Raw genomic sequence first — 12,102 nt, forward strand, 5'->3', positions numbered from 1 at the left:
GCCAAGGTAATGATGGTCCATGACATTAGGAAACACTTAAGTTCTGAAGGCAGGATGATACTGTACATCATTGGGGGATTTGTGGTTAGTATGTGAGGCACAATAATTTTGCTTGGAACCAGTAGTGGTTATCGTATCGTCATGGCAACCCCTTTTGTGTTTAGGGGCCTCAGCAGATTTGGATCCCAGTGGTCTGGGATTTTCTGGTGGGGGATTTTTGGATCCGAGCTGTGCTGGATGTAAGCTGAGATATGCAAAATTATTAAGTGTTCGAATTTTGGTTAAGCAAGTGGATGTGTGCACTGCTGCACTCAAGTCGAGCGGTATAGTAGATCAATCTTCGGCTCTGTGCACCATTTTCTCCACTGGAGAGGTTGTGTTTCTCTGTGAGTAAAGTGAACCATGTTTGATTTACACTGGAATAATTGAACAGGAAGGCCTCCCACTCAAGGTGGTCGGAGGCTTTCACATCAACTGTGCACATCATGATGTTTTACAGTCGGTGTAGATCTATGAACCGATTTGCGTTCTGGCTTTAAAAATGAATACGGGTGAACTCTGGTACAGACACATTGTCACTGATACAGAAACATGGCATATATTACCCCTTGAACCCACAGGTAGAGAGAGGAAGAGAGAGGAGATGGAGAGAGTTTATCATGCCAGTTGTGAAACCCTACTGACCGTGTAGTGTTATACTGTGAGTTCTGTGTGACCAGGTCCAGCTTTAGATCCACTGGGCCTCAGTACTGGCTCTGACAGTAGCCAGCTGAGGAAACATGATATTTAAATCATTCATAATTAGCTCCTTCCCTTTACTTAATAACACGTGAAGACAAATGGGTTCCAAGAATTTTCTAAATGGAAACAGTTGGTTTGGAATGGGAGGCAGTGGCACATGGGCTTATATTGTAGTACTCCCCACCCTCTGACGTTCATGTTCCCTCTCGCTCTCTCTCTGTCGCTTGCTCGCTTGCTCTCTCAAACGCAAATGCACAGACTTTGTATACTTTTTTATCTCTTTCCTTGATCTCCCTCCATATTGGGGTTTTTCCACGCTCTCTTTCTGATCACTATTTTACACATGCATTCTAAAGTTTTTCTCTGTAATCTCTCTACGAAGATAAACATTCTCGGACATATTCACCCTGTACATTTCCTACCCCCATGTGTGTCTCTCTCTCTTTCATGCCCTTTGTGATTGGACTGAAAAAATAAAAATAAAATGTATTACTTTGTACATTCTCCTCACAATACATGTATAACGTCACCGTACATATCAATACATATCATATCAATACATGCACCCAACAAGGAAATATTTATGAATCTTGCACATAAATATAAATTGTGTTTTTCAGTTAACTAAATATATACACAGCATTTCACATCCATCCATTTTTATATGCTAAATCTAGTTTAGTCTCTAAAAAATACAATAATAATAATGCAAGTATTAGCCCAGTAGGATTGAAGAGGTGGATATTCAACTGATTGTCTTAAATGGAACTACTGTATTTTGTGCAATTTGAGCATTGATTGTTTGTGCATTTGGCCCCATGGCCACACAGAGAAATTACAGATTGCACCTTTAAAGACCCAAAATGGCTTCCCCTTCCCACCCCTCCAGAGGTATGTATCAGTTTCACTCCCTGAGTCTCTGGCTCAGTGTTGAGGCCCTCAGCCCAGTTTCTCCAGGGCACTGTGGAGTATCTTCAGGTCGTCTCTCATCTGGCCTAGGGCATGCTGGATCTTACTGGGTTGGTCCAGAACCTCCAGGCTGGAAGTGAATGGGTCGTACCGGACAGAGAAGGGCCGTTGGATGGACGACGAGTACCGCCTGCAGGTAGAACAATAGGGTTTTAAAACATTGGGTCCATATTTGCGAATAAGCAAACATTTAATTTTAAACAGTTCTCTGACACCAAATGCATATCAGCCAATTCAAATCTGTGATTTACTTGCATGTGACAGAAAGCTAAATTCAAAATCAAATGTTATTTGTCACATGCGCCGAATACAACAGGTATTCTTACATTGAAATGCTTACTTACAAGCCCTTAACCAACAATGCAGTTTTAAGAAAATACCCCAGAAAAAGTAAGAGATAAGAATAACAAGTAATTAAAGAGCAGCAGTAAGTAACAATAGCGGGGCTATATACAGAGGGTACCGGTACAGACACAATGTGCAGGGGCACCGGTTAGTCGAGGTAATTGAGGTAATATGTACATGTAGGTAGAGTTATTAAAGTGACTATGCATAGATAATAACGGAGTAGCAGCAGTGTAGAAGGGGGGGGGGGGGGGCATTGCAAATAGGCTGGGTAGCATTTCATTACATGTTTAGGAGTCTTATGGCTTGGGGGGGTGGAAGCTGTTTAGAAGCCTCTTGGACCTAGACATGGCGCGCTGGTACCGCTTGCCGTGCGGTAGCAGAGAGAACAGTCTATGACTAGGGTGGCTGCACTCTTTGACAATTTGTCGGGCCTTCCTCTGACACTTTCTGGTATAGAGGTCCTGAATGGCAGGAAGCTTGGCCCCGGTGATGTACTGGGCCGTACGCACTACCCTCTATAGTGCCTTGCGGTCGGAGGCCGAGCAGTTGCCATACCAGGCAGTAATGCAACCAGTCAGGATGCTCTCGATGGTGCAGCTGCAGAACCTTTTGAGGATCTGAGGACCCATGCCAAATCTTTTCAGTCTCCTGAGGGGGAATAGGTTTTGTCATGCCCTCTTCACGACTGTCTTGGTGTGCTTGGACCATGTTAGTTTGTTGGTGATGTGGACGCCAAGGAACTTGAAGCTCTCAACCTGCTCCACTACAGCCCTGTTGATGAGAATGGGGGCATGCTCGGTCCTCCTTTTCCTGTAGTCCACAATCATCTCCTTTGTCTTGATCACATTGAGGGAGAGGTTGTTGTCCTTGCACCACACGTCAGGTCTCTGACCTCCTCCCTATAGGCCGTCTCATCGTTGTCGGTAATCAGGCTTACCACTGTTGTGTCATCGGCAAACTTAATGATGGTGTTGGGAGTCGTGCCTGGCCGTGCAGCCATGAGTGAACAGGGAGTACAGGAGGGGACTGAGCACGCACCCCTGAGGGGCCCCCGTGTTGAGGATCAGCGTGGCGGATGTGGTGTTACCTACCCTTACGACCTGGGGGCGGCCCGTCAGGAAGTCCAGGATCCAGTTGCAGAGGGAGGTGTTTATTCCCAGGATCCTTAGCTTAGTGATGAACTTTGAGGGCACTATGGTGTTGAACACTGAGCTGTAGTCAATGAATAGCATTCTCACATAGGTGTTCCTTTTGTCCAGGTGTGAAAGGGCAGTGTGGAGTGCAATAGAGATTGCATCATCTGTGGATCTGTTGGGACGGTATGAAAATTGGAGTGGGTCTAAGGTTTCTGGGATAATGTTGTTGATGTGAGCCATGACCAGCCTTTCAAAGCATTTCATGGCTACAGACGTGAGTGCTACGGGTCGGTAGTCATTTAGGCAGCTTACCTTAGTGTTCTTGGGCACAGGGACTATGGTGGTCTGCTTGAATATGTTGGTATTACAGACTCAGACAGGGGGAGGTTGAAAATGTCAGTGAAGACACTTGCCAGTTGGTCAGCGCATGCTCGGAGTACACATCCTGGAAATCCGTCTGGCCCTGCGGCCTTGTGAATGTTGACCTGTTTAAAGGTTTTACTCACATCGGCTGCGGGGAGCGTGATCACACAGTCGCCCGGAACAGCTGATGCTCTCATGCATGTTTCAGTGTTTCTTGCTTCAAAGCGAGCATAGAAGTTATTTAGCCCGTCTGGTAGTCTCGTGTCACTGGGCAGCTCTCGGCTGTGCTTCTCTTTGTAGTCTGTAATAGTTTGTAAGCCCTACCACATCCGACGAGCGTCGGAGCCGGTGTAGTACAATTTCGATCTTAGTCCTGTATTGATGCTTTACCTGTTTGATGGTTCGTCGGCGGGCATAGTGGGATTTCTTATAAGCTTCCGGGTTAGAGTCCCGCTCCTTGAAAGTGGCAGTTCTATCCTTTAGCTCAGTGCGAATGTTGCCTGTAAACCGTGGCTTCTGGTTGGGGTATGTACGTACAGTCACTGTGGGGATGACGTCATCGATACACTTATTGATGAAGCCAGTGACTGATGTAGTGTACTCCGGAACATATCCCAGTCTGTGCTAGCAAAACAGTCCTGTAGTTTAGCATCTGCTTCATCTGACCACTTTTTTATAGACCGAGTCACTGATGCTTCCTGCTTAAATTTTTGCTTGTGAGCAGGAATCAGGAGGATAGAATTATGGTCAGATTTGCCAAATGGAGGGCGAGGGAGAGCTTTGTACTTATCTCTGAATGTGGAGTAAAGGTGGTCTAGAGTTTTTTTTTTTTTTCTCTGGTTGCACATTGAACATGCTGATAGACATGAGGTAAAACTCATTGAGTGCGGTTTTAGTGCCAGCATCGGTCTGCGGTGATATGTAGACGGCTACGAAAAATACAGATGAAAACTCTCTAGGTAGATAGTTTGGTCTACAGCTTATCATGAGATACTCTACCTCAGGCGAGCAAAACCTTGAGACTTCCTTAGATACCGTGCACTAGCTGTTGTTTACAAATATGCATAGGCCACCTCCCCGTGTCTTACCAGAGGCTGCTGTTCTATCTTGCCGATAGAGTGTATAACCCGCCAGCTGTATGTTATTAATGTTGTCGTTCAGCCACAACTCGGTGAAACATAAGATATTGCAGTTTTTAATGTCCCATTGGTAGGATATATGTGCTTTCAGTTCGTCACATTTATTTTCCAGCGATTGAATGTTAGCTAACAGTACTGATGGCAAAGGCAGATTAGCCACTCATCGCCTGATCCTCACAAGGCACCCCGATCTCTTTACGTGAAATCTCAGTTTCTTTCTCCAGCGAATGATGGGAAAACTGGGCCTGTTCGGGTGTTTGGAGTATATCCTTCCCGTCCGACTCATTAAAGACAGTAATCGCTGTTCTAATGTCCAGAAGCTATTTTCGGTCATAAGAGACGGTAGTAGCAACATTATGTACAAAATATGTTACAAACAATGCGAAAAAAATTAACAAAATAGCACAGTTGGTTCAGAGCCAATAAAACAGCAGCCATCCCCTCCGGCGCCATCACAAATGTAGCTGGTCCCATCAGATAACATGGAACACGTTAGCCCTATGCTAACCTCAACAGGCGGCACTTATTCTTCATCAGTCTATCAAAGATCTTAGACTTATATCCACCAACCAATGGCATTTCTTAAAATAGGTCAACCCTGGCCACTAGAGGGATATTTTAAACCTACAGGAAGAGAGGCCCAACTCCGGGGAAAATCTGTCTCCTTCCAGCAGGTGACGTTTTTTTTCGTTGTTTCACTCACCCAGGCAAGGAGTTTTTGTATGGAAGTCAATGAGCATCGAATTTGGTGAACAAAAAAAATGAATAGCTTATTTGCTACATGAGCTTTATTTGATCGAATAGAAGATCCGTAATGCTTAAGTTGTTATGAGTGTACTGATATAAGTAGGACACGTGACATCCCGGTAACTTTGAGGAAAAAACACTTTATATTGGAGTAGTCTCGAGATAGCTATACATATTCATGGCATGAAACTAGTAGCATAGCATCTGTCTCCATTGAATACAGGCGGTTGATGTCAACAACTCTCATCGAATATTCAAATAAGATTACAATAATGAGATGTATCCACAAAAAGGATATGAGGAAGCTAGACAGCCTGCCGTGCCGTTTTCTAGACAACCACCACCATTGTTAGGGCAGAGGGCCATGTATCTTGTCAGTATATCCACAATCTTTGCTGTTCTGTTGGTCTGTAATGTTGTGAGCCAATATTGCATTGACGCATCCTCGACTACACTACTAGCTAGTACTAACAAGACATTTTCATGTTTTTGCATTCATGACAAAATCCCACGTTTCTGTTTCACACACATCCATGTGCTTTTATGGGGAAATTATGAGGTCCTTACAACATGTACGTTTATCGTACATCGTAAAAACCCAAAAACGGAGAGCCTTATGGATTTGTCAAATAGCATGTAGACTATCACTATCATTATTGCCTCTAGGTGGCACACTGCTAAAACGGTCAGCTTGAAATCAATAGCTCACCGTGGGTTCGAGTCACCCTCCTGGCAAGCTTTTTTGTTGAGGACAAAACTGTTCACTGCCGGTCCTTGATGCTCAATTCAAAACGCATTTGACCAAGTGGATGATTATAATAATGCGTAGCCTACAAAACGTTGTAGGCCTGGATGTAAGTGTAGCCTACCTACATAAGAATATACTCATCATGACAGCCAAGTGTGATAAACTTATTTTAAAATAACTGCAATACTGCCATCTGTAGGATGATAATGATACTAACTACAATCCTACTGTACACTTTGTAATGTTCATCCTCCTCGAGTCAAATAACGCATATGTGACAAAGTAGATGATTATAAATATGCATATAACCCACTGTAGGCCTACATTTATGTTCATGTCCATGTAATATAGCCTATGTAATATAGCCTTTGCAATATAATTATTAGGCCATAGCAGTGCGTTTGTCTGCAAGGCTGAAGAAAGAGTTATCTCCTTATTCAATTATTGAATAATCTTCCCTTTCAAGCTGTTGGCGTCCATTTTCAGCACACTAATACAGTACATGTACAGTATATATTTCAAAGGGGAGGAAACTCGTGAAATTCGAACCCTTGCCGCAATCTGCGACAATTACGTGGACTTGGCACTTAACACAGAGAGCAATTTGACCAGTCAGTCAAATACATGTGACGGTTGTTTGATGATCGGAGCATCCTGTTGGACTGAGGTGTGTTAAGGATGCTTCCATGAACAAGAGTTGGAACACGTCCAACCACGTTGACAATTGTAATTGGCTGATGCATAATTTGTGCCAGGATATAATCAGTGCCACCTGGTGAGGTTAGCATAGGGCTAACGTGTGCCATGTTATCGGATGGGACCAGCTACGATTTAGTGTTCTGTCACGTGCAAGTAAATCGACAAGTCTAATTGGCTGATATGGATTTTGTGCCAGAGAACCTGTTTAAAACCCCCTAAGATCGATGTCCATGCTCCCGTGGAAATCTAATTATCATAATAAAAAAATCTAGGTGTCATGTTACACTGTAAACTCTCCTTCCAGACTCACTATAAGCATCTCCAATCCAAAATTACATCTAGAATCGGCTTCCTATTTTGCAACAAATCATCCTTCACTCATGCTGCCAAACATACCCTAGTAAAACTGACTAGCCTACCGATCCTTAACTTCGGCGATGTCATTTACAAAATAGCCTCCAACACTCTACTCAGCAAATTGGATGCAGTCCATCACAGTGCCATCTGTTTTGTCACCAAAGCCTCATATACTACCCACCACTGCGACCTGTATGCTCTCTCGTTGGCTGGCCCTCGCTTCATATCTGTCGCCAAACCCACTGGCTCCAGGTCATCTATAAGTCGTTGCTAGGTAAAGCCTTGCCTTATCTCAGCTCACTGGTCACCATAGCAGCACCCACCCGCAGCACAGGTATATTTCACTGGTCACCCCCAAAGCCAATTCCTCCTTCAGCCGCCTTTCCTTCCAGTTCTCTGCTGCCAATGACTGGAACAAACTGCAAAAATCACTGAAGCTGGAGACTCATATCTCCCTCACTAGCTTTAAGCACCAGCTGTCAGAGCAGCGCACAGATCGCTGCACCTGTACATAGCCAATCTGTAAATAGCCCATCCAACTACCTTATCACCATATTGTTATTTATTTTGCTCCTTTGCACCCCAGTACCGCTACTTGCACACTCATCTTCTGCATATCTATCACCCCAGTGTTTCATTTGCCATACTGTAATAATTTTGCCACTATGGCCTATTTATTGCCTCACCCCCCTTATCCTACCTCATTTGCACACACTGTATATAGACTTTCTCTATTGTATTATTGACTGTATGTTTGTTTATTCCATGTGTAACTCTGTGTTGTTGTTTGTGTCGCACTGCTTTGCTTTATCTTGGTCAGGTCGCAGTTGTAAATGAGAACTTGTTCTCAACTAGATTACCTGGTTAAATAAAGGTACAATAAATAAATGTGTTAGCTAACACACCTGACTCCAATAATCAACTAACCATGATCTTCAGTTTAGAATGGAATTAGTTAACTCAGCTGTTTGTGCTAGGGATGGGGTAAAAGTGTGACACCACTCCGGCCCCCAAGGACTGGAGTTGCCCATGTCCATCGGTACTCTGCTCATTCAGATTACATTAATATATTACAAAACGTAATATGCTAATTACGAGTAACTCCTAAACAGCTGCCTTCAGTCTGATTTGCTTCTGTGTCCTCACTCAGATCCCCTGAGCTTCCCACTGGCTCCTCTCCAAAACCCCTGCAGCACTGCGGTCCAAGAGCGACAAGATCAACTCAAATCCAAGGTATACGCCACATGTTACACATTTCCTGTGGCGTACTGAAGTGCTCACATATAGACATTCACCACTTGTATGCATTGATGTACCTCATCTTAATCTTGGCATCCTCAAAGCTTTCTGAGACAAAGTAGACAGGTTGGAAAGTCTGGTCCTGGTAAGGCTGGATTGCTGTCTCCTCTGGGTTGAATGGCTTGTACTCAGGTTCGTTAGAGAGAGCATACTGAAAGATGGAAGTAAGAGATAAGTGATTAGTTATCATTTTAGAATCCTTCAGAAATGATTAGCGGCATGTTATATGAAAACAAGAGATAATAAATTAGGAATTAGTCCCTTCTATCAGTACAATTCTACAGAGTACCAATGTAAAATCCTACTCACAATGAGTTCTCCATATGAGGACAGGAGGCCGGCACCGTATGCCTTCACAGTTCCATTCTGCTTACACAGTCCAAACTCCACCGTGAACCAGTACAACTGTCGGAGGAATGGCAACAAGTGATGAGGAAATGATAAGGCTCCGTTTCACGCCTGACAACACATTAATCAAATGGTCAGATTGGTCTGTATTTTATATTTTCCACTAGATGGCAGCAAAGGTCCGTAATTTGCAGTCCAACACCCAACCTCAGTGCAGTATCTAATGTTTTACATCTGATTGGTAACTGCTTATTTTGAAATGAAAGCTCAAAGGTCAGCTCTTACAGTTGAGAGTCTCTCAATATCCTCGTCTGATGCTCCCAGTGAGGCTAGGCCAATTTCCTGCAAATGACAAACAATTGTGAGTGTTGCGCACTGATAAGACAATTTATGTATTATTATAATGGATGTATTATTACACCCAAGCATCATATGAACCGTATTATAAGTCTAAATGTTTTTACCTGGGAAAACTGGGCAAATTCTTTGTCTGCAAGCATAGGAATATGGCCGAGTAACTCGTGACAGCAATCTCTGAGAGAAGGAAGCGCAAAAGCTGTGACTACATGACGCACATGAATATGTCCATTGATTAGACTGATTATCATGATACACATGAATCATACATATGTTATTATTTAGGATCAGTTAGTAAACTGAATATTATGACACACACTGTTTATTTCGAGTGATTCTACTATGCCAATAACACCAATTGACGTACGGCTCCGGGGAGTGCATGGGTGCGGAGGCGTGGCGGATGTACTGGGTACACTGGAACACTCTGAAGGCCAGGCTAGCTAGGAAGTCTCTGGCGGAGAGTAGCCCTGCCACCGGACGCAGCTGGAAGCCTGTCTTCTCTGGACAAACAAGAACACATAGCAAGGTACCACTGTCAGACACATATTCACCAGTGGCATGGATGCTGATGTTCATACATGGTGAACAGTGACTGCCTATAGTGTTTCTGCAGTACGAGAACAATCCCTAATGTTGTTATTACTGTTGTAAGCAATCTACATTAAAATAATGAGGCATAATCAATCTATAAGGTGCGCACTGCGCACAGTCATCGACCAGAATTAGTCATTCAATGGAAAGTCATGGGCATGCTGGATTTGCCTCTGTCCATGTTTATTCTATTCCTTGAAGCTGGGCATAGTGCTGCTATTGCTCTGTCCCTCAGGCAGAGATAGACTGCTGGGCCTCACCTTTGAGGAAGGCAGAGACCTCCCGGAGCTGGGGGATACTGTCCTCTCCGTAGCCACACTCCCTCTCCAGCTGCTGCAGCCCACCCAGGAACTGTCTGCACGCCAGGTCAGGGTAGATGGTCCTCAGGGTCCGGTACACCTCTCTCCTGTTAAATGACAGCAGCAGCAGAGTCATTAGAACACTGTCATTCGAACTCCACAGGTATATTGACTGTAGACTATTATCATTATGAAAGAAGTCTATTAGGATTGTATGATGTCCATCTCCAGTATACTATACATCAGCTGTTATTCTCACCATGTGGCCACCTCCTCTGGTGTGTACTCTACTCTGGGTAATGGTTCCCCCCTGTGGAACAGAGATGGATGCATCAATCATTCCTTTACGAATGCATTTCTACAATGGCATGCCTTTGGTCCAATGATGCAGTACTGGCACCGAAGAGCGACTGACTACATGGGAATAACTTTTTTGAAAGGTGAAAATGATGAGATCAATTTACTGTCTGTAATTCGCTGCAAGTTCAGCGATGAAGCACCTTCTTTTTCTGTATTCTGGATCACTGAATCCCTGAAAAAGGAATCATAACAATTAGTTAGCCATGACATTTTTAGTTTGTTGTCCTTTTTGATAGTTGAGTATTATTTCTAACAATCCAATGAATTATACAAGTATTGTATCAATGCCATATAAATGGTAGCCTAGCAATATTGCTATGGTAAACATAAACACTAACTGGATGATCCTGGTCCATATCTGGGTCATATTTCGTTATCAACAGGTTGCATTTATCCAGATCTCTAATCTTTCTGGGGAACCAGGGAACTAAAACAAGAAAACAAGAAAATATGGCAGAGCGTAATTATTTCACACAATGTAAATGAATAGGTGTTATTGTATTCTAAACGATAATAAAAACAAGAAAAACGTTACTATTATTAGGAACGTGTGATTATTATTTCATTCAAATTGTATTATAACCTTTTTCCTCTGGGATGGTGCGTACGTCGTCGGCGACTCTCTTGAGTGAGTTGATGAAGGTGTCGGTGTCAGAGATGTGCACTTCACACCTCATAAAGAACTCCAGATCACCACAGCCACTGTTCTTAGACTTCCTCCCTGGTCGGCTCTCAATATGCAGAAGCTTAGCTTCAAACGTCTGAATGCATGGTAAAGACATACATATCATATTTAAGCAAACACATGTATATTTTATCACATTGATTCGATGCCGTAGACCTGATTTAATTGAAGCTCTCCATCTGCAACTCATATCTAATGATGCACATGTTTTCCTTACCTCAAAGACTTTGCCAGTTTTAAAGAACCCTGCATTCTTCTCGTGGCTGAGTGCGAAAAGAATGTTCAGTGTCACTGTTCCTTCCTTTTCCTCAAACACAAAGCTTTCACCACCCCGCGATGGGCCAGGGGAAGAGGAACCGCTGGCGCGCTCTTTCCGGGCATCTTCGATCAGACTTCGCTTTCTGCCGACGAACGGAATGTTTTGCGCCACACTCTCCGTCTTCATTGAACTTATGTCAATTTGTCGTAGACTGTCTTAAAAATAATATTGCAGAGTTGCTATGATTTGTTTGATCGAATAGTCTATATGGGCCTATTACCGGATACTGAGACTCTCCGAGGCACAGCTGTGTCTGAAGCTGTGCTGTTAGCAGGGAGACAGGTTTATATCCCAGTGCCACACAATTCTTTATGGAAATGAGTTACGCAAATGCACACGTATGATTTTTAGGTGTTATGCGTCATAACAGCCAATCAATCACCTTTTAATGGAATAAAACATAGTTTATGAAAGCAAGTATATGCCTAATATATTGCGAAATAAAACGTTTTGCAGCCTACAAAATAAGATTATGAATATTGAGTTTTACTTACATTTATTCTAGGCTATATATTTTTCTTTCCATTGATTTGTAACAGGTGCAACGGGTCAACAGGATATTTATTTTCCCCTGAAACGCACTTTGACAGACTC

At 43.3% G+C, this 12,102-nt stretch overlaps 1 protein-coding gene across 6 annotated transcripts; it reads right to left on the reverse strand.

The window, feature by feature from the left end:
• Window positions 1–1,207: 1,207 nt before the first annotated feature.
• On the reverse strand, window positions 1,208–11,932 carry LOC120049945 (tyrosine 3-monooxygenase-like). 6 transcript variants are annotated; one of them, XM_038996470.1, is made up of 12 exons: window positions 11,407–11,932; window positions 11,088–11,265; window positions 10,843–10,931; window positions 10,609–10,676; window positions 10,404–10,454; window positions 10,106–10,251; window positions 9,619–9,754; window positions 9,359–9,428; window positions 9,180–9,236; window positions 8,856–8,951; window positions 8,564–8,697; window positions 1,208–1,840 (listed from the first exon to the last, which is right to left on the reverse strand). In XM_038996470.1, the coding sequence occupies exons 1-12, from the start codon at window positions 11,632–11,634 to the stop codon at window positions 1,681–1,683; spliced, it is 1,413 nt and encodes a 470-aa protein (XP_038852398.1). In that variant the 5' UTR covers window positions 11,635–11,932; the 3' UTR covers window positions 1,208–1,680. The 6 variants fall into 6 exon arrangements, with proteins under 6 accessions (XP_038852398.1, XP_038852397.1, XP_038852395.1 ...); XM_038996469.1 differs by having other exon boundaries at window positions 9,571–9,754; XM_038996467.1 differs by having other exon boundaries at window positions 9,571–9,754; window positions 10,645–10,676; window positions 11,088–11,932.
• Window positions 11,933–12,102: the final 170 nt, after the last annotated feature.

This window comes from Salvelinus namaycush, chromosome 6, assembly GCF_016432855.1.
Source record: "Salvelinus namaycush isolate Seneca chromosome 6, SaNama_1.0, whole genome shotgun sequence".
Taxonomy (NCBI): Eukaryota; Metazoa; Chordata; class Actinopteri; order Salmoniformes; family Salmonidae; genus Salvelinus; species Salvelinus namaycush.

Excerpts from the sequence above, each read along its gene's own strand:
- LOC120049945 (XM_038996466.1), bottom strand. The coding sequence starts at position 11,634 with ATGAAGACGGAGAGTGTGGCGCAAAACATTCCGTTCGTCGGCAGAAAG. Across the intron at positions 10,455-10,608 it reads CTTGCAGCGAATTACAGACA|GGGGGAACCATTACCCAGAG; the intron begins GTAAATTGATCT and ends TCTGTTCCACAG. Across the intron at positions 9,755-10,105 it reads GGTCTCTGCCTTCCTCAAAG|AGAAGACAGGCTTCCAGCTG; the intron begins GTGAGGCCCAGC and ends TTGTTTGTCCAG.